We start from the raw sequence: 27,932 nt of genomic DNA on the forward strand, positions 1-27,932 counted from the left end.
CTCTCAAATGAAGTGACAAATTGACATATGCAGCAGAGAATGCTGAAACGAAGAGTTGGCACTATTCCCATTTGTGCTGCTGAAGCTGAACAGACTTTATCAATTAAAGTTAAACGCAAGGGTAAAATTGGATTTATTCTGCTTTCAGTAAGTACATTTGTAAACATTTTGTTAATTTTTGTATCACAAAATGGAGAACTGACAACTGCTCCAGTATTAAATTGTTTGGAAAAAATATCCACCAAACTGATAAGGAGCTTCCTTAATGGCCCAACACTCCAGGAGGACCCAATCATTCTGAAAATGAAGAGGAGCAGTTATTCAGTCTTCAAAATAGAGGCAACTGTATCAACCTGACTTTTCAATGCATTAACAATAAATTAATCTGGTCAATCTTCTAATATGTAACTATTATTATTATAAAACAACCTCTTTCATAGTCAGGATTGATGTTTAAATACAATAGTTGGAGAAGATATGTACTACAACTAAAAAGTGAAATATTAGTGTGCTGCTTATGGTGGCAGTTTCTTTTTAAAAGTGCTTAATACACAGTGTAAATCTACAGGACTGTAGGTACAATACACTACTCTCACGTAAGAATAGTTGGTAGCTGAACCGTACTGCGCTTTGTCTACTTGAACTACAAACCAATGTGTAGATTCTAGCTAAACAGTCTCTCCAAAAATTTCTGGTACCTGAAAATAGAATTAGGATGTCAAATAGTGGATCCAAAATGTTAACCAGTACAGTATTTACTGTAAAATAGGGTAAGGAGTGAATTAATGGCAGAAGGTGGTGAGAATTTGGTTGCATTCTTTGAAGACTGAGCATTTCAAGCCAAAACTTGCTACCTGAAGTTGTCAAACAGGATGGCAAGAAGGCACTACAAACCATTAGTTTTGATTCTTATTTATCACACAGATGGGTTCTCAATCTGCTACAGCCTGTAGCCACTACCATGTGCTTGGTGCTGCACATATTCTTCATCTTTGACTGACTCTAAACTTTGGAGGGCAGGGAATACCATGCAGTTCTCATATAAACAAGCACATTAGTATACTAAGTTTTGTAATTACATAAATATTCATTTTCCCTACAGTTCATCAAGCTAGTCACTGTATCTTGGCTCATTTCTTGCATATCTTCCTAGGGTTTGTTCTGGAAGTGGCAGTAGGACTTACTTGAATAAATTCACTGTTCCATTTCTTCTGGGTTGAGGTATGGTGTGCAGTCAGCTATCTTCTTAAGATGGACCATGCTAACTCTTTCTGAACACATTGGACATATATTTTCACTCTGCAACATACTATTTTAAAAGAAATATTTCAGGTCAAATTACATTCCTGACACACATGGTGTTGGGCTTGATGCTGGAATTAGAGGGGAAAATGGTCTGCTATGCAGGTGATCAAACTAGATAATCATAATGATTCTTTCTGGCCTTAAAACCTATCAATTTTAGAAGGTGGGAAGGGGAAAATGACTCCGTTGTAAGATGTCAACTACCGTAGAACCTCAGTTACAAACATGTCTGAAACGGAGGTTGTTTGTAACTCTGAACAAAACGTTATGGTTGTTCTTTCAAAAGTTTACAATTGAACACTGTCTTAATACAGCTTTGAAATTTTACTATACAGAAGAAAAATGCTGCTTTTCCCTTTGTATTTTTTGGTCTGCTGCTGCTAGCTTGTGTGCTTCGAAATCAGCTGTGGGGTTGACTGGTCAGTTTGTAACTCTGGTGTTTGTAATTCAGTTTCTGTTGTAACTACTTACAATTCGGAAAGAAGGGATTTCTTGGAGGCTGCTCTAGTAAAGCACATAAAGCTCTTGGAAGGCTGTCTAGCTCACTACTGTATTGTGGACATGGGCTATGTTAGTAATTCTATTTAAAGCTCCAGTCTCATTTGAGAAATCAAATATGCAGTATTATGGCTACTCAGGTTTGAAAGTAAAATATGCAAATCTAAAAAGAGTTGATTAATAGAATAAAGAGAAAGGGAAGGCTTTCTACTGACAAAGTAGTTTTGTTCAAATGTCAATAATAAGCACTAACTGAGCTGAGGAACTGCTCTTACTTCCCTGTGACTGCCAATCAGGAGTTATTCCCTTGTTTAAGGCAGAATAGCTGTGGTCAAAGCTCTGCCAAGGTATATTCTTATTCTGGAACCAGGCATTATGGGGAGAGTGTGTTGGGGGGACGGGGAAACAGCTGCTTTGGTCCTCTGAATCTCAAGGGGACCACATCGATAGTTGGGGCTCCTCCGGCCAGTATTGGTGTGTTTCTGCACAGCCTCTTGGGGGATGGGAAGGAAAAGTGTTGGGAAGTTGCAGAAGCCTATTTCCACCCTTCCTAGTTTCTTTCAAGGGTTACAACACTGCATCAGCGGCTGTTTGTAGCATGCATTCGATACGCCCACCTGGTTTCATGCTAAGGTAGTGCTATGCTGAAAGTGTGGGATAAGGATAAATGATGGGCCATCACAATGAGAGGCTTAATGCTTCTCCTTCCTGTGGAAAAGGGTCTTTGCTATTTTAAAAAAAAAAATCCTTATTCAGCAGGAAAGATTCCAACTTACTTTTTAAACTCTGAGTGCAGGGCAGGGAAGTCACAATTTGGACAGGCTGTCCAGTCATCATTTACCATATGCCGACCCTGCAGGTGAAAGTTTTTAATGATTGTAAGTGTTTGCGTAATAATCAGCGTACTGAGTCTTCAGCTCTGCTCCTTTCTGCAGCAAAAGATCTTAACTCTAAAAAGTTTCATGAGGAATAGTGACACTAACTTGCAATACTATCAAATACCCTACAGTGTGGCTAGATTTAATGCTACTGTAATTTATTTCCAAGTGATCATTACATGAGATTATAATAATTTGGATACTTCATTTTTGCATCTGTTGCTGTATGAATAGTGCTGTGTATTTTAAGAAGTTATGAAATTCTGCATCTTCTTATTCAGAACATTTTTCTGCTATTTGTAATTCTCCCTTCTTCCCCTCTTATTGGTAGAAGTACAGCAAGGGACAATTACCATGACCATTACGGAGTTACCATTTTAAGAGTTTATAAACAGCAGTCCCAGATATTTAGCAAAAATTTAGGTTTTTTTTTTTATATTGGAGTTTGTTCTAGGTACAAGATTTCACTTGCTAATCAGGCATACTGAAGGCATCAGAGCTGTGAGGCCATCTGTTTGCATACCACCTTATCCAACCTGAGATCACAAAGTTGCAGGCAAAGCAGCAGTTTTTGTGATAGTCTGCTTAGAGTGATGTGGCTTCCTTCTTGTGTACACTCTTAATTTAAAGAAGTTCCATAAATATGTAGATGTTACATCTCTGGAACTCTGACATTGTGCACAATTGAAAACACACACCTTTCTTTCCCTTACCATACACCTTATAATTTGACTGTAAAAATTAATTGGTTTCATTACATTTTAGCAATAGTCAGTTATTTTGTGTTCTCATTTAAACAATGGGGATAGAGACTGGACAAACATGTTTGAATCAGTTACAAATTTAGACTAATGTTACTCATAAAAACATTTCAAGAAGGGGGAAGAGGCAGACCTGGTACACAGTGCTAAATACTAAAGGAAGCATTCTCAAACTGTGCATGTGTGCTGGGAGGAGGGGAATTTGTCATTCAATTAAAAATACTCACAGTTGCAATGCAATATGGAAGATTGTTTTTACATCCAGGACAGAGGAGTTCACACTCTGGGAGCAGGAATTCACAGTATGGGCATGGTGTAGTTGGCTCTTCTGCCTCAGATGTGTCTGGTCGTCTAGAAATAAGATATGGATATGAATCAAGTACAAGAACTCCTTCACAAAAGACCACACCTTATTTCTGTAAAGAGCAAAACATTAATTTTTTTGAGTAACGTACAGTTTCCAGTTAACAATATTTTGTCACCTTCCCTCTTCACCAGTTTTCCCTTAGATACTGCACATATTTTCCTTACACTACCTACCATTGTAAGTGGGCCCTTAATTTGAAACATTTATTTGCCACTGAGCAATGTTGATCACTGTTTTGAATTCTTAATTTCTCAAATATCCCAGTAACAAATGGTGCATATATATTATGTAATAGCTAATCTTACTCTGTTAGGCACCACTCACCATGATATTTAGGTGTTAAATATTAGAATTTAAGCTTCAGAATTGTAATAGTTGGACTATAGTTTCTGCTCCATGGAGTTGCAGTCCATAGGCTCTTTTTCAGCAAGTATGTATGGTGGTGAGGTATCCTGATCCAGATTCTACTATAAAATGTTTACATTAGAACTAATATGAACGCAGTGAGAAGGGACACTTAAAATTAATTTTCCTAAGTGATTTCTAGATATACTCTGTTATGGAACTTTATAGATAAAAGGCTTTGATCCTCTTTCATAGCACTTTCCAATGTCTCAGCATAATGAGCTTTGAGAATAATTAGAGATTTTCATTAAAATACTTTATAAAATTTGGCAAGGATCAGATTTTGTACCCTGATTATTTTATCCTGCCAGACAGGAGCTGTCAAAACTCCTCCCACAAGTCTCCGATAGGGTTTTATGAGTATAGCAGAGCCGTTTGGCATGCTGGCTGGGAGATTTTTACAGTGGCACCTAAAAAGCAGGCAAGGAGCTTTAGATATGTAGGATAAACACACCATCGCTATTATCTATACAGTATTATTATACTAGGAAAAAAGGTCTTTGCCTCTAAGAATTTGTGGTCTAAACAGATTACAAAGGGGGAGGGAGAAGGAATTGGAGAGTTTGCCTTTTTAACTTGGTATTTATCCTTGGCCTTGTCTCCCTTTTTAAATGATTGTCTTTGCGCCGTTCTACAAAGTGCACAATAGTGATGCTGAACAACTGCCCATTGAAAATACAAATATAGGAGAACTACTACGACTTCATAGGTTCAATTCACTATAGGCTTTCACACCTGTGCAAAATGGGTGTAAAGGATTGCAGCTGGTTAGGTAGCATTTTACACCCACTTTGCACAGAGGTAAATGACTATAACACATGCAAGACAATGAAAAATAAGGGCCTCAGTCTTTAGAGGAGTTGGAAATTAACCTCCCAACCTAAGGTAAGGATTAAGGAAAAATATGTAAACATTGTAGATTTTATGGAGGAAAAATAATGCTATAGATAAAGTTGTTCTGTTGTCTGCACTTAAATCATATTAGCCTGGCTCACCTGACCATTGCTTCAATCTTCTTTTTGTATTTAAGATCTATTTTATTGCGGTACTCAGGTCTCATCAACATAGCAGCAAAACTGAAAGCTGAGTTTTTTAATCCTGCTCTATGACACTCAATCACTGTTGACGTCAGGATTGGGACAATATCTGCAATGAAACAATGGCAAACATTCATCTACCGCTAGCAATGCTAAAAACCTTAGCAAAAGAGCAAACAGGGTTGAGAGGCTTTTGAAGCAATTCTTTACTCAGGCACAGAGCTACACGGATTTTTGGTACTTGTATTTCCACATAGATATGCAGGGTTTGAAGGGATCTCAAAAGGTCACCTAGTCCATCCCCTTGTGCTGAGCCAGGATTAAGTACAGCTACATCACGTTGTTTAACTTGTTCTTAAACTTCCAGAGACAAGGATTCCACAACCTCCTTAGGGAACCTGTTCCAGTGCTTAATTATCCTTATAATTATAAAGGATTTCTTAATATCTAACTTAAATCTCCTTTGCTGTCAAGTAAGCCGATTGCTTCTTGTCCTACTGTGGGTGGACATATGACCAGTTGTTTTCCCATACTTTTTATAAACAACCTTTTACCTATTTGAAGACTTATGTTCTCCCCTCAATCTTGTCTTCTCTAGAATAAACATGCCCAGTTCTTTCAACCTTTCCTCACAGGCCATGTTTTCTAAACCTCTTGTTTTTGTTGTGCTCCTCAGGACTCTCTCCAATCAGTTCCCATCTCTAAAAACATGGTGCCCAAAATTGGACACAGTAATACATCTGAGGTCTCACTATTGCTGAATGGAGCAGAACAATTATCTCATGTGTCTTACATAGGACATTCCTGTTAATGTATCCCAGTCATTGGGTTTCCTCTTACTATGGTGCATTTCTGAGACTGAACATATGACCATGGGAATCGGTAGATTACCCCCACCTTTCCCAAATATGGTCATGGTTCACCTCTTGCCTTAGCTCTATTCATAGCAAAATATTCACAGGGTCTCTGGACTGATAACTTAGGTAGAGACATCACTGGCTGGGAACTTGGGAGCAAATAATTGAGTATAATTTCTGTCACAATGTGTTCAAGAGTGCAGGAGTTAGTGGAGCTGGCCTGTGCTGGTCATGCAGAGCAGCCTATGTGTAAGCAGATGAAAAGTGAACATGTGGTGTAGACGTATGTACTGTCACTAGTGGTGTCAGATGTGAGAGGATTCTGCATGTAGCCGTTTCTCTAAGAAATTTTACCTTTGGTAAGTAGGTAACAGTATAAGGCATACCGCAGTAATGTCTAATTACCAAAGCAAAAAATGAAATTTTAGAGGTAACCACTATATAACAGCGAGCCAAGCATTAGGATCTTGAACTTGCACTGTACTTTGTCCCAAGCAAGGATTGCCCATAATGGTAAGACTCCCTGGCCTTGCAGTACTCTCTCGTACTGAAGATGCAGTACATTTGAAAGAAGACAGATGAGTTTTGTAGCAAGGTCCCAGAGTTGACCCACCAATTACATATGATCTTGAGACGGTGGTTCATGCAACCATTTAGCAGTTATTATGGTTGAGGACACACACTTAGCTAGCAGTGTTGCCCTCATCACTGTAAGGCCTTCATACCTACATGCCATGTAGCAAAGCAAGTTTTCCATGGCAGGACAGGTTTAACTTTTACTACATACCTACACTTGTTCAAAGATATGGACAACAGTAGCACAAGAGGAAAGTATCTGTCTGATGTACTGGATAGTTAATTATCTTATGCTTTTTTGTGTGTGGACAGCACTTACGTGAGGGGAACTTGCTGATGTTGTTGGCTACACGAATAAGCATGCGTGCACCCTTCATGTGATCTCCACGTTTAACATGCGTCTGAAATAAAACAAGTGGATATATTTACACTACAGATTACATCTACAGCATTTGGAGGATCTGAAACTAGTAAAAGCTTTGGCTACGCTATACTTAGAGCCCTGCGCAGATACAAAAATGTGCAGCTGCCAGGATCAGCCCTGGATCTGCTAGCCACTTTTTACCTGTATCTGCAGCAACAAGCTGTCTCAAAAGGGCTAGCAGGGGGAGGGGTGTGTGTCTTGCAGGGAAGAGGCAGTGCGAGGGTGCGGACTGGGGGTAAGGGACAGCACAGAGGGGTGTCGCATCGCGTGCTGCTCCCAGGGACTCATGAGTGATGGCACAGTGCGAGTGCAGCAGTGCATGTTGCATCACAGTGGAGTGGGGAGCCGGGGTCCCGCCTGCTCCAATCCCCATGGCAGGGGCATGGTGGGGACGCTGGTGCTGCCTGAGGGGCCCAAGCTTCTGGGCAGGAATCAGTGTGGTGAGTGGGTGCCACCTAGCCCCAGCCACTGACTGCTGGCCCCAAGCGTGCTGCGCCCCCTGGGCTACATGAGTCGGACGCGGTGGGCTGGGCGCCTCAGGTGAGTAGAGCCCTGTGTGGTTCTATCTGCATCCGATCCATTAGCCACAAAAATGGTCCATGGATATCCGCAGATTTGCAGGGCTCTCTCTACACTATACTTGGTATTGCAGCACAGCTTACTGCTAATCTTTACTAGCATAGCTTCTCAAACTTTAGTAACTTTTTCTCCTTTGGGCTTTACCTCTCTAAGCTTTCATTAATTTTAGGTTTTATTAACAACAGTTTATAGCCTGTAGCTGTCCATAAGACTTTTCAATGGACAAATCTCCAAGTTATCAGCAAACCACTTGTGTATTTAAAGGTTGTCTGATCAGATTATTCAGGTATCAAACCATTCTAAAAGATGCTGGGCCAAACTTTCTGCTGGTGGTGCACTGATGCAATTCTACTAAAATCAAAGCTAAACATAGCCTCCTCTTATACACAGTCTACAAACTCAAGTTCTCTGCCCATATATTGTAGTGGGATACATCTGATGCTTTGTAACGTGACTGCCTGAAAACCTCCACTTCGATACTGCCAAAATAGATGCAGAACCAGTAAGGGGAGGCCCACAAACATTTATGGATGGAGACCTCTACGAGGCTCTGACACCTATATGTCTGCCTCACCACTTATTTTCTTTGGGCCATTGGAGGGTGAGATTGTGTGTTTTGGGGGATGCCGTTAAGCCCTCTATCTTCTGAAAGACGCAGTGGGTGAGGTATATATGGACCCATTTCTATTGATGAAAGAGACAAGCTTTTGAGCTACACAGCTCTTCAGGTCTCGTCTTTATCCTCTGGCATTTTTATAGGGCCTCTCTCTTCCGCCTCTGCCCCAACCTGAAGTCCTTCCCAGAGGATGACTCCTTTGGTGCCTCCATTTTCTTATGACCTGTCCTTAAGCCAGCTGAAAGTGCTCCTACTGACTGCTTTTGAGCCTGCCATCTCCTTGCCTGGGTGAGGAAATGGAAAGCCACAGGCAGAGCAATGAAATCTAAGGAAAGAGAGAGGCAGGCTTTTGCAGCCCCACTTATCTCTAGTAATTGTAAAACTACAACTAGATTTTTATGTGATCCCAGTTGCATAGGATGGACCCAAGACACGTAACAGAAACCCAGGGCTATCCTGAGTAAACAGAACTTTTGGGACTATGCTATTCAATGGTATAAAATGACTGACAGGCACCGAGCTCACTGAATGGAAATGGAATATTCTTGTAACTAGTGCATTTACCAACTTCCATCTTTATGTACTAACAACAAACATGCCAGCATAATTAATCTACATATAGCAGCCATCTATGCAATTTATAAGTATTGCATAGAATTTGCTTCATTAAAACACTAATTCTGAATCTGCATTACCTTTACTAAAATATAGCTGTGTAGAATCATAAGATTTGTAGCCATCTCAGAAGGAATTTTAATTTTCTGTGTTTTGAGTTCTGAATACATACTGAAAAGAACATCATGTGCATGTCGGTAGTTTCCTTTAAAAGAAAAAAGTTAATGTAATTTTTCACAACAATGCTCTTACACAGGGGATATAATTAAATTCAGTTGTAAGCTTTTCACTGTAATCTTAAGAGCAGAAAATTTGCAAGTCAATTTGTCTAGAAAAATCAAAAGCACATAGATGCCTGCTACAATATCCTAGACAATACTAGTGTGGCGTGGGAAGAAATGTAAAAAGTAGGACATATGTGGAACAGCTCAAAGCACATGTAGATCATGATTTGATATGCTGCTGTCCCCTATTTTAAAAATGGAAGTTGGAACATCCATTACTTTTCCAATAAAGTACAAAAGAGTAGTTTTAGGGCATCCAAGGATGGATTTCCTTTGTTTCTGGACAATGATCATTTCACATCTTATTTCTATAATTAGTTAAATATTGAATACAGTGTGTTATTTGAAGTTTTAATTTAATATCCTTCAAGTGTAGGTCTGTATAGTATTCTGCTAAAGTAAACAGGTGGAAAAAGATGTCACTTCAGATCAATTAAATCTTAAAAGTAGAGGCACCACATTTGATTATTTCAGGATAACTGCGATATGTTCAGGTTTAAGGAATTTAGGCAATGAATAATAAAACCTTGAGCCTTTACGTTCCATGCTTACACCATGAGCACAAAACTGTTTTTCACTGCTGTAGCATAGCAGACCTTTGACACTCAGTGCCAAAGAGTTTGAGATTTTTCCAGCCCATTGCAGAGCAGCAGACAGATAGCTGTTAACTTGCCCAAAACGTGATTGTCCTCCTTGTCCCTGAGGCTGCCGTTTTTCTTTTAAAAACATTTCCCTTGACTTATTTTAAATTAAAAGAAAATAAAAAGTTATTCTAGGACCGTTGCCTGGACTAGAGCAGGGAGCAGCCAATGGAGGAGATACACTATTTTGCTTCCCAAACCCCTTCCTCATTCATTTTATTTTTTTCTCCCCTCTATCTAAAATCTAACCAACCATTTAGAAAAAACAAGTTGCACAAAAAAAAAGAACCTTTGGAAGTCTGTTCTTTTAAAAACAATCATTACAGATGAAACTCCTACTAAAATCAGTGTTTGATGTAGCTAAGGACTGGAGGATCAGTCCCTAAATTAGAAGCCATGGCTACCAGCAACTGCAATTAAGGAATAGTCTCCATTATGGGGAAAAGTGAAGCTCTGGGTAGTCTCTACTAATAAATCTACTGGGAATGGAATAAAAGAAACTAAGAGACTCTCTCCATGAGTTTCCAGTCTCACTTTCCAAAGGGCTCCACTTACCACTGTCACTATGGGTACATCTATACTGCAGTTAAAAACCCACAGCTGGCCCATGCCAGCTGACTCAAGCTTGTGCTAAGGGGCTGTTTAATTGTGGTGTAAACATTTTGGCTCAGGTTAGAGCCCAGGCACTACGATCTTGTAAAGTGCGAGGGTCTGGCTGCAGCCCAAGCCAGAATGTCTACACTGCATTTAAACAGCCCCTTAGCCCAAGTCAGGTGGCACGGGCCAGCCACAGGCTTTTAATTGCACCCTGTAAGAGTGCTTTAAACTCATAATGCCAACTTCACACTTCCAAATAAAGACTGGATATAAGAGAAAATCGTTAGTGCACACAAGAAGAAGGTCCTTCTAAAATTCATATATGCCCTTCTTTAAGCACACTCCTACAAGCAGTAGTATCTAAAATATTGCTGGGTTGGAAAATGAAATCCTGTTGTCACATCAGTAAAAACAGAATGAAGTAAGAGTATTGAGTGACCTACCTGCAGACTGCTCCTCCCTGGCAATTATTATGGCAGTTCGGGCAGCTTCTCTGTATTGCTTTAGTGCCATGTACAAGCGGAACAGATACTTGGCATCCTTAATCAGAACAATACAAAAGTAATTTTGCTGATGGAATATATACTGCTGTATCACCTTCTAGATCTCGACCTCTCTCCATCTCAAGCAAATGTCAAGAGGCAGTTCAGATTTGTCTGTGAACTCTGTGGATTGACCATACCCTGTCTGCCTGTGCATCGTGTTCTTTGCCTGTGGCAGTGCAAACAAAACTGTGATTCAGTACTCCTACTTCTTTCATTGCTAAACTAGCTAGCTTTTAAAATATTTTTGGGGGAAAGTGGTGTGCAGAAATCTCTCTCTCCATCAAGTAGAAATTTTTACTGGACCTCCACCCTTGATTAAAATTGTTTCTAAACTTCTCCTCAATAAGTCCCAAACTGCTCTTGGATTGAGGAAAAGGTTAGTTTCAGGAAGGAAACTAATCAGGGAAATTTTTCCATTCTTAATAAACGGTACATGAAAATACAGTTGAAAGAGACCCCTCTTTCAGCTGGAATGTAACATTAATGTAAATCTGCTGATATATGAAAACTTCTAAAATACATAATCTGCTTAAAAAAAGTTGAAGAGAAAGTCACCTCATGATCAGTGTACTAATATTGAAGAAATTGGACACTGATTCAGCTACATTGTTCCAGTAATGTCAGATCTAGTCAATCATTGAAGTTTCTGAAATTTACCTATGGGTTTTATTTCTGCTTTTTGGTATTCTACAGTAAATTTGTAGTGGAGGAGCAATTATGGGGAAAAAAAAAAAGGTATATCATTTGTATCTTACAATAACCCTTTAAATAATTATAATTGAGTTGTAATTAAAACTATTATAGAAAAAGTACTGATGCTAAAATGTTGACCTTGAAATTCTGTTCTGTATGGCCCATTGCAATAGCCCTTAATTCAGTAGAAGATAAAGAACAATGGATTAAAATTACTCCTTTTTTTAAAATAGTACATTTATTAGGGAGACAAACAGCTTACCACTGAATTTACTAATATTTTATCAAAGTAGTTTAAGTATGTTTGTACATATGTGCAAGTATGCACTTTCAAGATTTAATTTTTTTATATGCACCTGAATTTGTTTTTTTCCCCTAATTAAAATATACTATGGTTAAAATTTTCATCCTAGCCTTAGCTGCACCAGCAAAACAACAACAAGGAAGTCTAAGTTGATCAGAATCAGGAAGCCTGCAGGAGAGTGCGTGAGTCCACTGGATTTATCATGAAATAAAAGGAGCAATTTAAGGAGGATAAGGGCAGTGTAGAGAAGTTTAGATGATTTTTTTAAATCAGTCTTCACCACAGAGGAAGTTGGAGAGACCTTCTCTTTTCAGGTAATAAATATGATGTACTATCAGATACTGAGGTATCAAAAAGGTTGTGCTGGAATAAGATGAGAATAAATTAATACCAGATTCTGCCACCCTTACACAAAATAATACCGTACTCTGCCAGAAACCCCTTTGAAATCAGCGGTACTTCTCATGGACTAAGATACTATTTTGCTTGAGTAAGGGTGATAAAACCCAGCCATTAGAGAGTAATAAGTCACCAGAGCCAGACGGTATACATCCAAGGGTATGTCTACATTACAATTAAACACCTGTGGCTGGCCTGGGTTTTAACTGCAGTGTAGACAGACCCCAAGAGATGAGAAGGAATTTAAGAAATAAGAGGCTGAGCTGCTATGAAAAATATGTAATCATTAAAGTCAGCTACTATACCAGAGGACTAGAGGGTAGCAAAGGTATCAATCGATCTTTAAAATAAGTGGTAAGGGGTAATCTTAGACATTACAGCCCAGCAAGTCTTACTTCAGTACCAGGAAAATTGGGTGAATAATTAAAAAAAACAAAATTCTAGAACACTTAGATGAATGTGATATGATAGCAGCAAATTAGCACAGTTTCGGTAAAGGCAAATCATGCTCTAATAAACTACTAAAATTCTCTAAGTAGCAGCAACAAATAAAGGATAAGAGAGAACTAGCTGGCAATTTACATGGACTTTCAAAATGCCTTTGAAAAAAAGCCCTCACAAGAGTTTATTAAGGAAACTAAGTAGTGAGGGAATGAGAAGCTAAGTATTTTCATGAATTAGAAACGAAGGACATAAAACAAAGCAGAAGTAAATGATCAATTTTTGTAATGGGAAAAGACTAATCGCAAAGTGTCACAAGGTCTTTGCGAAGGCCAGTGTTATGGATATATTTTTTACTGCACTGGAAAGGGTAGTGAACAAATGGGTAGAATTTGCAGATGACACAACAATATTTAGGTTAGTCAAGAAGGAAGAAAACTGACAAAGGACAAAACTAGACAAGTTGGCACAATGACAGCAGATGAAATCAATGCTGACATGCAAGGTATTGCAAATAGGAAAGAATAGTCTGAATTACTTATACACATTGCTGGGTTCTAAATTAACTAAAATCCACTCATCTAAAAAGACCTGGGTAGCATTATAGACAGTTCAACAGAAACCTCTGCCCAATTTGCAGTAGTAATAAAAACAAAAAGCATTAGGATATATATAGAATGGGATAGAAAATATGATAATGGTATTATGTAAAGCAATGGTGTACCCACCCCCAGAATACTGTGTTCAGCATATCTCAAAAAATACATTGTGGAAACAGAGGGAGTTTAGAGAAAGGTGAGAAAATTGTTAAAAGCATGGAGAAACTTCCATATAAGGAGGAGACTGAAAAGATTATGACTCTTCAACTGAGGCAGGAGACAAATAAGAGGGACATGACAGAGGTTAACAAAATAGAGACTTGCATACCCTCTCTCACAACAACAACAAAAATCAATGGAGATTGAAAAGAGACATGAAAACTGACAATGGGAAATATAATTTTACATAACACATATTTAACCTGAGGAACTCACTTCCACAAAGGCTAATAACTTAATGAGATTTTAAAAAATTAGATATTTATTTATATAGATAATGAAACTATCTACAGTTGCATGAGATATGATAATATATTGTATTAGATGGGACAATGCAATCATTAATTGACTAGCGTTAGGAATAAAATTCTCCTATCATCAGGTTATTACTTAATTGTCCATGACATGGTTTTTTGTACCTTCCTCCAAAACATCATCGGACCACTGCCCTGACCTGGTATAGTGTTTCCTATATCCCTCACTGTGGATGCAATTAAGGTAACATATCTAAATGACTCAAATTGTGTCTACAAATAATTGAAGATGTAAAAATAAATTGAGTCCAGTTTATTTTAAATATGGTCTTAAATGTTTTCATTTTTATATCGTATGCTTTTTAAAAATTAGAGAAAACAGTTTTAAATAGAAAATATCCTTCTTAGAACTTTTGGAAAACATATTATTAATATTCAATAGACCATTACTTCCTTTTTATTGGAATTTGGCAACTTTACAGAATTTTGTTTTCAGGGTTGCTTGTTTTCAATTTTTAAAACATTTTTGTATTTAAAAAATAAACACAGAACAGCAGAATCTTGTTAATTAACACTAGGAGATATGCATTATAGTAAGCAAACAACCAGGATATAAATCAAATATATTGGATCACAATCCTTGTGTCTTAATTCTGACAAGCGTAGTTTAGTATTATATGTAATACCTTTATTAATATATTATATTAGAATACAAAGGGTATAAAAACATTTTGTTAAACATAGTAAAGATTTAGTAATATAACACCTCACTACAGCCTTGTGCTATTAACTCTTTATAGAGAAGTGGAGTGAGACAACCAGGCTGTTGTGAGAATTATCCAGTTTGGGAATAAGTGAAGAGAGGATTAACAAATTTCTGCCATATGGCTACTTCAATTTAGATTTTATCTTCAGTGAAATAAAGATTCTACCATCTAAAAGATGTTATTCTATAAAAATGTGATTCAGATTGCCTGAGAATTTCAGTGAGGCATTTGCCTCTACACCATAATGAAGTTAAAAATTATTTGTTTTTTCTTTAATAAGTTACTATGATTTGATAAAGTAAAATGATGTTACTCACTGAGAGAGACTATGGCAGATGGGGTAAAGCATTCAGAAGAACAAGAAAGAGCTTTTAAATGAGGAAAAGAATGCCCTTCATACAAGTTGCAAAACAATGTTAAACATTACAAGTGTATTCACACAGTGCTATGATGTTTTATAAAAAAATTAAACCCTTATAACTGGTTCTCAAACTTTTTCGTATTGTGGGTCACTTCCAATTCCCCATCCCACGCATTCCCTGAGGCAACCAGGTTGCTTGGTTGTGGTTTACAGAAAAAATAGTATAAAGACAGGATGTGACAGTCAGTCCACGTCCCACTCACAGTTTATATCTGTGTACCAGATCTCCCATCACAGCCCTTACAGTTCTAATCTCTCTAGGTCACTTTGCAATTGGATTCTGTTCTCTTGAGTGTATGTTTCCTCTACAATTTTGGTGTCATCCAAATGTCTGATGAAAGGTAACATTACATCAAAACAGCACCCAACAAAAGACAGATAAAGCAGCTGCTCAAAGTGTAGAGATGTTTTTTTTAAATTAAAAAAAAAATATGTCATTAAGTGCCCAAAGGACCAAATCCTGGCCCTAGAATACAGCACAGCAAAGAAGAGGCCAGAGCTCTACAACCTCACTATAGAGTTGCAAACCACAACTAGAATTCAGTGGCAACTACATGTCATCTCTACAGCTGTCAAACCCAGCTCCATGCCTACACAGTATAATTTGTGATTCTGAATTTACAGGACTGTGGCGATTACACCATGGAAGCCCTGCAGAGTCTTTCTGATACAATGTATGTTTGGGAGCAAGTGCCTTCTGTACTCAGCCACAGAGGATCTTAGAGAACCTGAATTACCCAAAGATTACCACCATCTGATGGCTGTTAGCAATGCTAGTTTATTTTAAAACCTACATGAAAAATAATACGGGCAAAATTCTTTTCTCAGATCCATACTGCAGATCTACACTCCTAGATTTTGCTCACATAGTTGGTGGTTTGCACATGTATGGAAATCAAGGTACTGAAGTAGAGATTGGTTGTGTGGATATGAGAAGAGAATTTCACCTCTGAAGACATTGTAATTTCTCGTCTCTCATCCCTTTACCCTGAAATATATTTGGTATTCTCTTGTCTTCCTTTTAACATCAGCCCTATGGCATTAACAAGCAGGATTAACAACATTGGTTAACATAACTAACCAAGCACACAAACATGACAACTAATACAAAAAAAATAGCACATATAAGGGGAAGACGGACTAGTACAGCCTACTTCTGTAGTCTACCAGTTCCCAGTGCCTGCATCTCTACCTGTGGTAGGAGAAGTGACCTATAGACTTCAAAAGAAGCTCTATTTAGTCCTCTTTGTATAAAGGATGCGGGGTATGAAATGGGGTCTCCCAGAAGGGAGATAGAAGCAAAAATTCATAAAGCTCCTGCAGGAATGTAATGGTGGTGCTGGTGGCCTGTGATATACAAGAGGTCAGACCAGAAGGTCTGGTGATCCCTACTGACCTTAAACTCTATGACCTCATAAAGACTTCCCATAAGTCACAATAAAAAATAAACATCTACAATATTTTATATTCTTAGTGTTAAATAACTGAGTATTCTATATATATAAAGTATGCCATTAAAAACTCAAGATATGGGTTTGCTAATCTTTAGTTTTCTTTTTACCGTAAACGCTTTATGTAGTTGTGTACAGATCACATATGGAATTGTATATCCCAGCACAGTGCAATTAATTTTTTATCTAAGATCAAGTATAGTTAGGGAAACCATACCCCGTATTTGCAGTTGGAATTGACTGTAATAAATCATTTTCAACTTTGAAAATGGTATGATATTAGATAATGAAGTACAAACATAAAGGGCCAGATTTTCTAAAAAAGCTCAGCTTCCATTTAGGTATCTAAATGAAGTAGCCAGATTTCCAAATAACTACAGAACCCATTGTTCCACATATTAATGGAAGATGCTTCACAGTGAGCCTTTTGAAAATCTGATCATTTAATTTAGGAACTTAAATGGGAGCTGAGCACTTTACTTTTTTTGGATATATAAAAATAGTTCTGGACAATGTACATCTACTAGGTTTCTGAAGGGCAAAAAAATAAAAGAAATCATCCTATAGAACAGAAACTGGAGAAAAAAGGTACCTTGGGCATACCATCACTCTCCCCCATAAGGTAGTCTATCAGCTGATTAGTTAGTGCTTCATCTTTTGCCTGCCCCACCTATTAAATAAAGACAGAGGAAAAATGTCAACATGCGCCTGAAATACGGGGAAAAAGAATTAGATTTCCCTATAAAAACCTTTGAACTTAGAGATATTTAAAACATGTATTTACCGGTGTTATATACTCAAAATGCAGTAAAGTAGGTATCTATTTGGTTGATCAGCTTCTCTTTGACATGGTGAATCCATGCTGAAAATCTAACACACTATGGCAAAGATGTCATAAACTACTACCCATTTAACAAGTTTTTAAATAGCATCCATTAAATATTAACAAATATTAACTTTGGTCTGTCCCAGTGTGGCCATTCTTATGTTCTAGATTTGGAATTACAGATAGATGTGTTATTTATATTCCCTTCTTTCAGGACCAGTGCTAAGAAAATTATTTGGGATGGCATCAGGAACTTTTTACCTTAGCCCTTGCTTTTACTCTTTCAGCTTCCTCCTTACATCTATAAGCTATTCAAACTCTGCTAAACACTAGGATGACATCATTACAGAGATGTCAGATTACTTGACACAGATTACTTGAAAAGCAGGCTGAATACTCAATTTCTTAGATTTATCCATGTTTCTTACTGTTTCAATAGCCATTTCTATAGCCATGTTATCTTCTGTGCTTGGACTTTTCAGAAAGTGTTTTAGTGCCTGAAACAAAAATAGAAACACAGGGACATAACAGGTAAATGACATGGTATTTTCTTTAAAATTTTTTTCCCCTATTTTTGAAAAATTAGATTTTAATTCATCTAGTTCTGCAGCATCTGGGAAGGAAGGAGAAACATCCTTTGATTACATTAAATTTATGTGATCCCTGAGCACACGTTGAGAGCATTTATGTTGTTTCATGTGAATCTGAAGTTAACGGAGTCAAAAAGTAGTGAAAATGACCAATAAGGATGATCACACCGGGACCATGGGAGTATCAGGCATCAGCTGCTGTCCCAAAAACTGCTGTAGGAAAAATTATACTGATGAAGTCTTTCTGAAGGGCTTGCTGGACAGTTACAATCCAGCACACCACCTATACCCACCTCCTTGATTCCTCCTCACTCCCATGGCCCCATCAGAATTGCAGCAGCATTCACAGCCTAGTCCTGGCACATTTCTTCTCAGCACTGACAGCCAGCAATGAGAGGAGAACTGTTCTACTGGGGCATTACAGAGTGCCGCAACCAAGGGTTAATGGGGCACTGGCTCACTGGGAGAAGCAGGTCACCTACTATGGTCCTACCCCAGCAGTTGGTAATTTTCAAAAATTCGTAATCTTGCTTTTTTGCTCTCAGGACATAAACATTCTGCTTAATATGCAGCAGCTGACACACTCAACTTGTAACCAGTCTATGAGAAATATGCTAATTTGCATACTCTTTCGTTTAAAAATTGTGTTTCAATAAGCTACAGAATTTAATCAATGAATGAGCTTTTTCTAAAACTTAACATTCAGACAAGCAAGTAAACAGTAACTAAACTAACTATGTTCATGTATCAGTTAGAGATATATTATGTCTATGATCCATATGAAGCTTCTACTGCTGTCAATAAGAAATATGTGCACAGCCGAATAACGGAATATATAGCACTCACCCTTTATTCATTTTCTATTTAATGGAAGAAATAATTTCCTCTAAGTTTTGTTGTAGGTAGGACTATAATATTTTTTCTTTTGATTGCATCAATGTGAAATAAGAGGAAGCAGGTAAAAAGCCTATTTTTTTTCTGATCTGTAGGAAGTGTAAAAATCTTGGAATCCAGTGTTTTGCACAACCATTGCTACGCACATTTAAATACTGTTGCTGTTTTACAATCTGAATACTAACCCGGGCATACTGACCGCACAGCAAAAAGAACTTGCCCGCCTGAAAATGTTTTTTTTCTCCTTCAAAGTATAGTGCAATACTCTGATAGTCTTCATTGGTAGTATTCTCAGAACCTGCAACACAGACACTAAGGTGAGCAAAACTCTTCTCATGAAACAAAGGTTTATAGATCCCGTCAAAGAGGCAAACCACATATTTCACATTTTTGGCTTTTGGTTTTCAAACAAAATAGGAGCCAGCTGGATTTATAACTTCTGTTTTGCACAGTTTATACCTACTTAATGTGCCACATTTGATCTTTGAGAAAGGACTAATGACTAAGGCTACGTTTTAGTCATGGATATTTTTAGTAAAAAAGTCATGGACAGGTCAATTCACGGTCTCTGACCTGTCCATGACTTTTACTAAAAATACCCGTGACTAAAACTTGGGGAGGGGGAGGTGCAGCGGCCCGTGGCCCAGGACCCCCGCTGGTGCTGGCGCACAGCCCAGGACCCCCGCTGGTGCTGGGGCAGGGGGATGTTGGCAAAGCCGGCAGGCTCCCAACCTAGCTCTGCGCCTCCCCACACCCAGCAGCAGCAGAGTTGGGGTATGGGAGGGGGCAGGGGAACAGGATGGGGTGAGGCAGGCTGTGGGTGGTGCTTACCTGGGGGGTCCCCAGAAGTGACGACATCCCCCTTGCTCAGCTGCTAGGTGAAGGCGTGGCCAGGCAGCTCTGTGTGCTGCCTCCGCCCAGAGCACTGGCTTCGCAGCTCCCTTTGGCTGGGAATCGTGGCCAATGGGAACTGCGGGGGCAGTGCCTGCAAGCGCATCAGCTGCTGCAGAAGTCACAGAATCCGTGGCAAACTCGCAGCCTTACTAATGACTTACTGGATAAATTCTTTAATTTAGGTTTTACACCATAATGTAATTACCCTTGTTGTTTATTAGACAGTCAAATGGCATAACTGTGAACTGGTTCAGTGAGTTTTCCATTGCCTCCTGGTATTAATTTCACACAGCTGCACATTGTCATTACAGACTTCTCTATGTCTTTCTTCACAAATAGGCCATAAATTGCTAAAGAATTCCAAATAAAATTATTAAAATAGAATTCTCACCAATGATGTCAGCATAAATCTCCATCTTATTGTGCTGTTGGGCCAGTGTGAAAGCTTCATTATTACACTTGGACATGACCAGAAACTGGATGGCAGAACCATAGTCACCCAACTGCAGAAAGAATCTGATCAGAATAAACACATTAATACTTTTGTTAAATAACACAATAAACACATTCCAAATGTTTTCCAAAGAAAATCTCTTGTGCAAGGAGTGTGGCAACTGAGGGACCATTAAATCATTCTTCTAAATCTTCTAGTGTGCTCCTATTAGGATATGCATGTACCTTATGATAAACTAAGGCTTTTCAATTTGAAGCTTGCTTGTTTATAGTTTTCTAAAAGATTCTAATCATTTGGGATAAAATTTTGTATGTTTATTGACAGGCCAGAAGTGAACTTTTTGGATGAAACTTTGGTAAATTTCTGTTTGGCCAATTTTGAGACATTCAAGTGCAAAAAGTGTTTTTCAGATGCCTTTTTCTAATGATATTTTCATATACTCTTTCCTCCATTTAAAACTTGACATTGGTTCTCAGTGAGGATTACTGATTTTGAAATATACTTTAAAAATAATAAAGCTGAAGTTCTCATTGTTTCACATCATCTGTCCAATTATGTTCCTTATGCATAGAGTGTGATGTTCTTGATATGCACCCAGGGAACCATACATGGCACTTTGAACTGAATGGATATTTACTGCTTTTGTTTGTTTGTGTGATTGTATGTAAGAGTAAGAACGTGCAAACTTGTGCACTCAGAGTGAAATTCACTCCCCTTGTGTAGAAACCAGAGAATGCAGGGAGGATGTAGTGATGAAATACACTTCCCCTCCCACTCCCAAACCAAGGTCCGTGTGCTGGGCTCCAGTAGCAGCCACAACCCCAATGCAATGGTTCTACAGGATACTGGGACCACTGGATCTGCAAAAACACAAACTGGAGTTGGTTGCCATGGCCTTCCTTTGTCTCTGAAGGCACCTTCCACACATGTCCTGCAATGACTAGTACAGTGACTAGCTCCATGGCATGCAACAGGCAGCTTATTTGGCTACCCAGCAGACTAACCTTGTACAGAATAGAGCTTACATGGTGCAAATAGACTTGCAGTGGTCCTCAACACCACGAGTGAATATCACCCTCGGTTTGCAAATTTTAAATTTAACTGACTAGCACAAGCTTTGGCCCTACATAAAGCTATAGATGTGCTAAAATGAGCATTCTAGAGGCTTAAAAAAAAAAAGCCCCCACCTTTCAGTGCTCAACTCAGGGATTATGAAGTGTTGCACTATACAAAAAACACAGATTCAGATTTATGATAATAACCTAGAGATGCCTCTTCTATGCGCCATAAGGCTTTATGGAAATATACTTATGAATGTATATATGACATAACTAGAATGTGTTTTATGCTACATATGCCATGTAACATATCTCTGTAAAGGTTATGATCTACTGAATCTATTAATCCTATTTGTATGCATGTATCATTTTTGTATTCGAAGTTATGAATATTGGCTGCATACTTGTTTGATTCTAAGTAGGTTTTAGTGAAGCAGTTGGTCAGCTTCCTGAGAAAAGACTATTCTCAGTAAGTGCCCAGTCAAGAAGCCCTTAAGCCAACAATGAACGTGGAGATGCCCATCCACATCTGGGCTTTCCCAGGAATGTGGCTTGGTTGGTAAGGAACTCAGTCATGCATGGACATGTGACTTGCCCAGGTGACTCCAAAACTCCATTTTGTAGCTAGACTTTGCATAAGAGAGAGGAGGGGGTCTTCACCCACAAGAGAAAGTCTATTTAAAGCCCCGGGAGACCCCTCCATTTTGTCTTCAGCGGGCTACAGCGCCTCTCCACCCCCAAAGATACCTGAAAGAAACTGGAACAAAGGACGGTAACTACAGGGGGTGTGAGTGATTGCTGGACCCAGACTAGAGGAGGCTAGTCTGTAAAAGAGGCTTACTGGAACATCTCTGAGGGTGAGATTTTATCGGTATTCAGCTTCTTACTGTATTAGCATAGATTTGCAGGTTTTATTTTGTTTTGCTTGGTAATTCACTTTGTTCTGTCTGTTACTACTTGGAAACACTTTAAATCCTACTTTCTGAATTTAATAAAACTACTTATTAATTAACCCAGAGTATATATTAATACCTGGTGGGCGGGGTGCAAACAGCTGTGCATATCTCTCTATCAGTGTTATAGAGGGTGAACAATTTATGAGTTTACCCTGTATAAGGTTTATACAGGGTAAAACGGATTTATTTGGGGTTTGGACCCCATTGGGAGTTGGGCATCTGAGTGTTAAAGACAGGAACACTTCTTAAGTTGCTTTCAGTTACGTCTGCAGCTTTGGGGCACGTGGTTCAGACCCAGGGTCTGTGTTGGAGCAGACTGGCGTGTCTGGCTCAGCAAGACAGGGTGCTGGAGTCTCAAGTTGGCAGGGAAGGCAGGGGCAGAAGTAGTCTTGGCACATCAGTTGGCAGCCCCAAGGGGCTCTCTGTGATCCAACCCATCACACCCACCCCATAAATTAAAATATACAATACAAAATAAAATAAAAAAGAATATCCCTCCCAGATACCAGGTAATGATAAGAGAATTTAATATAACTCAAATAACTAAAGGGACTATGCTTTACATGGTTACAAGCTAGAAGACATGAATCAAGCAAAAGAAATCTGTTGATAAGAATGGACAGACACTCAAGACTTCTACAGTAAGAAAAGCAAACAGAAGACTGGACTGTATCAACAAATTAATAGAGAAGACATCCAAAAAACTGAATAGCCCTTTGTAAAAGTGAAACCTCTCTGTGGATGGACTAGAGGGCTTACTATTTACATCTCATTTTTTAATCACTTCTAGTGTACTGAGCATAATTCTAGCACTTGGCAAAAAATATAGAAGAGGGCAACAAGGATGATGGCATGAGAGGTTATAAAGAAGTAATGTTAGGAAAGGTTTCAGAGTAACAGCCGTGTTAGTCTGTATTCGCAAAAAGAAAAGGAGTACTTGTGGCACCTTAGAGACTAACCAATTTATTTGAGCATGAGCTTTCGTGAGCTACAGCTCACTTCATCAGATGCATACCGTGGAAACTGCAGCAGACTTTATATATACACAGAGAATATGAAACAATACCTCCTCCCACCCCACTGTCCTTACCAGCAGGACAGTGGGGTGGGAGGAGGTATTGTTTCATATTCTCTGTGTATATATAAAGTCTGCTGCAGTTTCCACGGTATGCATCCGATGAAGTGAGCTGTAGCTCACGAAAGCTCATGCTCAAATAAATTGGTTAGTCTCTAAGGTGCCACAAGTACTCCTTTTCTTAATGTTAGGAAAGTTAGGTTTGTAAATCTATCTAATGTAACTACAGTACTGCATTACCTGGCTACCATCTTGGCTCCATCGAGAGACTGTGTTTCCCTGACAATACTAACAGCTTTTTCAGGATTGTTAAGATGATCCAAATATAGCCGGATTACATTGTCCCATTGTTTGGCATTCTCATAAGCCACAACCGCTTCCTTGTATCTGCAAAATGATGATGTCCACATTTTACATTCAAGCTTTCTTGGCTTTGTTAGGAATTCTTTACAATATTCTATGCAAGCGACTCATAACATTTTACACCTGAGAAGTTATGCTGTGAAACCAAGTTGTTGTTTGTTTAGGAAATTTGTTTATTAGATGTACACCCCTTTTGAACTCTTCTTTTATTGGGATGGATAATGGCAGTAGGAAGACAGACAACACTTCATACAATACCATCTTTTGACTCACCTTGAAAGACAAGCAGCATTATCAGTCTACATACTTTATGAGGGTATCTCCACAGTCATCTAAACTGGCAAGTTAGCCACGTCAAACTGGTTTTGAATAATAGCTACTATTCAACATTTAACAAGAGGAAAAAATGGTTACTAACCTTTCACAATGGTTGTTCAAGAGGTGTTGCTTATGTCCATCCCATGTTAGGTGTGTGTTCTCACTACATGCACCGGTGCCGGAAGTTTTTCCCTCGGTGGTATCCGTAGGGGACCAACTCTGGCACCCTCTGGAGTGGTGCACATGTGTGCTGGTGTAAGGGGCACTGCTGGCCCCCTCCCTCTCTCAATTCCTTCTTACCGGAACTCCGACAGTGGGGAAGGAGGGTGGGTCATGGAATGGGCATGAGCAACACATCTCGAAGAACAACAGTTACGAAAGGTTGGTAACTGTTTTTTCTTCTTTGAGTGATTGCTCATTTCCGTTCCATGTTAGGTGACTCCCAAGCAGTATCCCCTGTGTGTCGATTGCAACACAGCTCTGTCAAAGGCAGCCTCATCTCTAGCCTGCTGGGTGATGGCATAGTGGGTCGTGAAGGTATGCACCAACGACAATGTTGCGGCCCTGCAGATATTCTGGATAGGGACTTGTGCCAGGAAGGCTGCCAATGATGCCTGAGCTCTGGCGTCACTATCTGCTGAGGTACAACTTGCGCCAGTTCATAACAAGTGCGAATGTAGGTGGTAATCCAAGACAAAAGCCCTTGAGAAGACACGGGGAGGCCTTTCATTCTGTTGGCCACCGCGATGAAGAATTGAGTTGATTTACAGAAGGACTTAGTGCGCTCTAAGGAAAAGACCAGAGCCTGCCCGACGTCAAGGGTGTGCATATGTCTCTCCTCGTTCGACGCGCGAGGCTTCAGGAAGAAAATGGGGAGAAATATGTCCTGGTTAATATGGAAAATCGACACCACCTTTGGCAGGAAAGCCGGGTGGACATACAACTGAACCGTGTCCTTGTAGAACACCGATGTAAGGGCTTTAATCTCTGATACCTGCCTCACTGAAGTGATAGCCACACAGAAGGCAACTTTCCAAGATAGATGTGAAAGAGAGCAGGAGGCTAACAGCTCGAAGGCAGGGCCAGTGAGCCTAGAAAGGACTAGATTGAGGTCCCACTGGGGTACTGGGTTCTGGGCTGGCAGAAAGAGCCTTTCCAGGCCCTTAAGAAACCTGATCGTCATCTCATGTGAGAACTCTGATTTGCCCTGGACACAGGGGTTGAAGGCTGAAATGGAGGCCAGGTGCACCTTGATTCAGGAGAAGGCTTGGCCCGATGCTTTAAATGAAGCAAGTAGTCTAAAATGGACTGCAGAGACTACTGGGTCAGGAAGATCCCTTGCTCCAATGCCTAGCAGGAGAAGCGTTTCCATTTTGCCAGGTAAGTTACTCTAGCAGAGGGATTTCTACTTTCCAGCAGCACTCGCTGGACTTGAGTAGAGCGAACCTGCTCCTCTGGGTTCAGCCATGCAACATCCATGCTGTGACGTAGAGTGGGGTGAGGTTTGGCTGTATAACCGCCCATGACCCTGAGAGAGCAGATCTGGGTGGTTGGGAAGCGTCATGGGGGCGCTGACGCCAAGTCCATGAACATGCCAAACCAATGCTGAGGTGATCATGGCGACCCTGGCTTTGTCCCTCTTTATTTTCAGGAGGGTCCCGCCGATAAGAGGGATTGGCGGGAAGCCATACATCAGATCGTCTGCCCAAGACAGGAAAAAAGTCCTTGGAGGAAGCAAAACCAGTGGCACTTCCCATTCCACCTGGTGGCGAACAGGTGCACTTGGGGAGTTCCCCTCCTCTGGAAGATCATTTTGACAACCTCCTCGTGGAGGGACCACTTGTGGTGAGAACAGAACGCCCTGCTGAGGAAATCTGCCAATGTGTTTTAGACACCAAGGAGATGTATCACCTCAATGTGTATGCCATGCTGGATACAGAACTCCCACAGCTGGAGGACTTCTTGGCAGAGAGCTGTGGACCCTGCATCTCATTGCCTGTTGACACAGAACATGGCAGCTGTATTGTCAGTCAGCACCTGAACCACTTGATAGGACAGTCAAGAAAGGAACACCTTGCAAGCAAACAGATGCCTCTGAGCTCCCTGACTTTGATGTCTAGTGTGAGCTCCTCCCAGGACCATAACCCCTGGATCTTCAGCGATCCAAGGTGGGTCCCCCAGCCTAGGTCGGATGTGTCCGACACTAGCATCTTTGTAGGTTTTGGGGCTGAAAAGGGTGTTCCTTCGGAAACGTTTACTGGGTTTGATCACCATTTCAGAGCTGTAAGCACTTGCGGCAGAATTGTGAGGACTCTGTCCAGGTGGTGCCTGGCTGGGACGTAAACTGACGCTAATCACATCTGGAGGGGCCTGAGCCACAGACGTGCATGATGAACTACATAAGTGCACGCTGCCATATGTCCTAGGAGCCTGAGGCATACTCTGGCCATGGTGATAGGGTGGATGGTGAGTTGGCTGATGAGAGCTGACATTGTCTTGAATCTGGGCTCTGGGAGAAAAGCTCTGGCCCATGTATAGTCTAGGGCTGCCCCCATAAACTCTATTATTTGCACTGGCACTACCGTTGCTTTTTTTGTTTGTTTATCAACAGGCCAGTGCCTGGCACACGGCTTCTACCACCCGAACACTGCAATGGACCTGAGCCTGCGAATGACCCTTGATGAGTCAATCATTGAGGTATGGGTAGATCTGAATGCCCTGTTGCCTGAGGTATGCAGCGACCACCACCATACATTTTGTAAACACCCTTGGTGCTGTCGCTAGATCAAATGACAGCACTGCAAACTGGAAGTGGTTTCGTCCCACTACAAACTGCAGGAATCTTGTGTGTCCATGGAAGATGGCGATATGAAAGTATGTGTCCTTTAAGTTGAGGACAATGTACCAGTCTCCAGGATCCAGGGAGGGGATGACGGAGGCCAAGGAAACCATGCAAAACTTCAACTTCTTGAGATACTTGTTGAGGCCTCGCTGGTCCAAAATGGGGCGTAGACTGCCCTTGGCCTTTGGTATGAGAAAATACCGGGAATAGAAGTCTTTCCCCTTCTGATGTACAGGGATTTCTGCTGCAGCCATGACTCATAAGAGGGCTTGCACCTGTTGGGAAAGAAGCTGTGTGTGAGAAGGGTCCCTGAAGAGGGACAGGGAAGGGGGCAGGGAAGGAGGGGGTACAAATAAACTGTAGGGTATACCCCATTGCCACAGTCCTGAGGACCCACCGGTCCGTTGTTATAGCAGCCCAAGCAGGGCGGAAGGGAGAAAGGTGGTTGGAAAATAAAAGGGGTGTAGGATCCTGTCTTCAGACTGGGACGTTGCCCTCGGGCACACCCTCAACATGCCTGCTTGTTACCCCGGGGGTAGCGGGAAGAACCCGAGTGAGAGGCAGGGCCCAATTGTTGGCCTTGGCGGTGCTTATAGTCCCTGCCCTTCTTGTGGTAGAGCTCCTGGTCTAGCTTGACCGTTTGGTCGATGAGGTTGCTGCGGTTTGAACCTCTTTCTAGGGGGGCTAGTGTATATAGGGCTAGGGAACATAGGGTAGCCCTAGAATCCTTAAGCCCATGCAACCTCATGTCCGTCGGGTCTGCGAACAGGGCCAGGTCATCAAAAGGGAGGTCCTCGATCGAGAGTTTAGCCTCTGTCGACAGCTCAGAGGACATCAGCCACAATGCCCACCTCATGGACACAGTTGTCGCTATGGATCTCCTGACCGAGTCCACCGCATCAGAGGCGGCCTGACGGGAGCCCCTTGCCACAGTTTTCCCCTCATCTAGGATGGCAAGGAATTCTTGCATGGACTCCTCCGGTAACAAGTCTGCAAAGTTCAATACTGACTGCCACACGTTGAAATCAGACCTCTCGAGTAAGGCCTGATGGTTTGCCACTCATAATTGGAGGCTGGCAGACAAATAAACTTTTCTCCCAAATAAGTCAAGCATTTTACCAGCCTTATT

The 27,932-nt window shown here is 40.4% G+C and overlaps 1 protein-coding gene across 1 annotated transcript in view; it reads right to left on the minus strand.

The window, feature by feature from the left end:
* Window positions 1–256: 256 nt before the first annotated feature.
* WDR19 (WD repeat domain 19) overlaps window positions 257–27,932 on the minus strand; it is an 84,397-nt gene continuing 56,721 nt past the window's right edge. Inside the window, exons 20-32 of the mRNA XM_077814601.1 lie at window positions 23,521–23,667; window positions 20,129–20,253; window positions 19,029–19,141; window positions 17,788–17,856; window positions 17,126–17,203; window positions 10,884–10,980; window positions 8,999–9,123; window positions 7,004–7,085; window positions 5,210–5,360; window positions 3,670–3,793; window positions 2,580–2,656; window positions 1,185–1,309; window positions 257–297 (exon numbers count right to left, since the gene is read on the minus strand). Of these exons, the coding sequence (XP_077670727.1) occupies window positions 1,195–1,309; window positions 2,580–2,656; window positions 3,670–3,793; window positions 5,210–5,360; window positions 7,004–7,085; window positions 8,999–9,123; window positions 10,884–10,980; window positions 17,126–17,203; window positions 17,788–17,856; window positions 19,029–19,141; window positions 20,129–20,253; window positions 23,521–23,667 (1,303 nt within the window). The 3' untranslated portion in view covers window positions 257–297; window positions 1,185–1,194. The remainder of the gene's footprint in view (window positions 298–1,184; window positions 1,310–2,579; window positions 2,657–3,669; window positions 3,794–5,209; window positions 5,361–7,003; window positions 7,086–8,998; window positions 9,124–10,883; window positions 10,981–17,125; window positions 17,204–17,787; window positions 17,857–19,028; window positions 19,142–20,128; window positions 20,254–23,520; window positions 23,668–27,932) is intronic.

Source organism: Eretmochelys imbricata, chromosome 4 (genome assembly GCF_965152235.1).
Source record: "Eretmochelys imbricata isolate rEreImb1 chromosome 4, rEreImb1.hap1, whole genome shotgun sequence".
NCBI lineage: Eukaryota > Metazoa > Chordata > Testudines > Cheloniidae > Eretmochelys > Eretmochelys imbricata.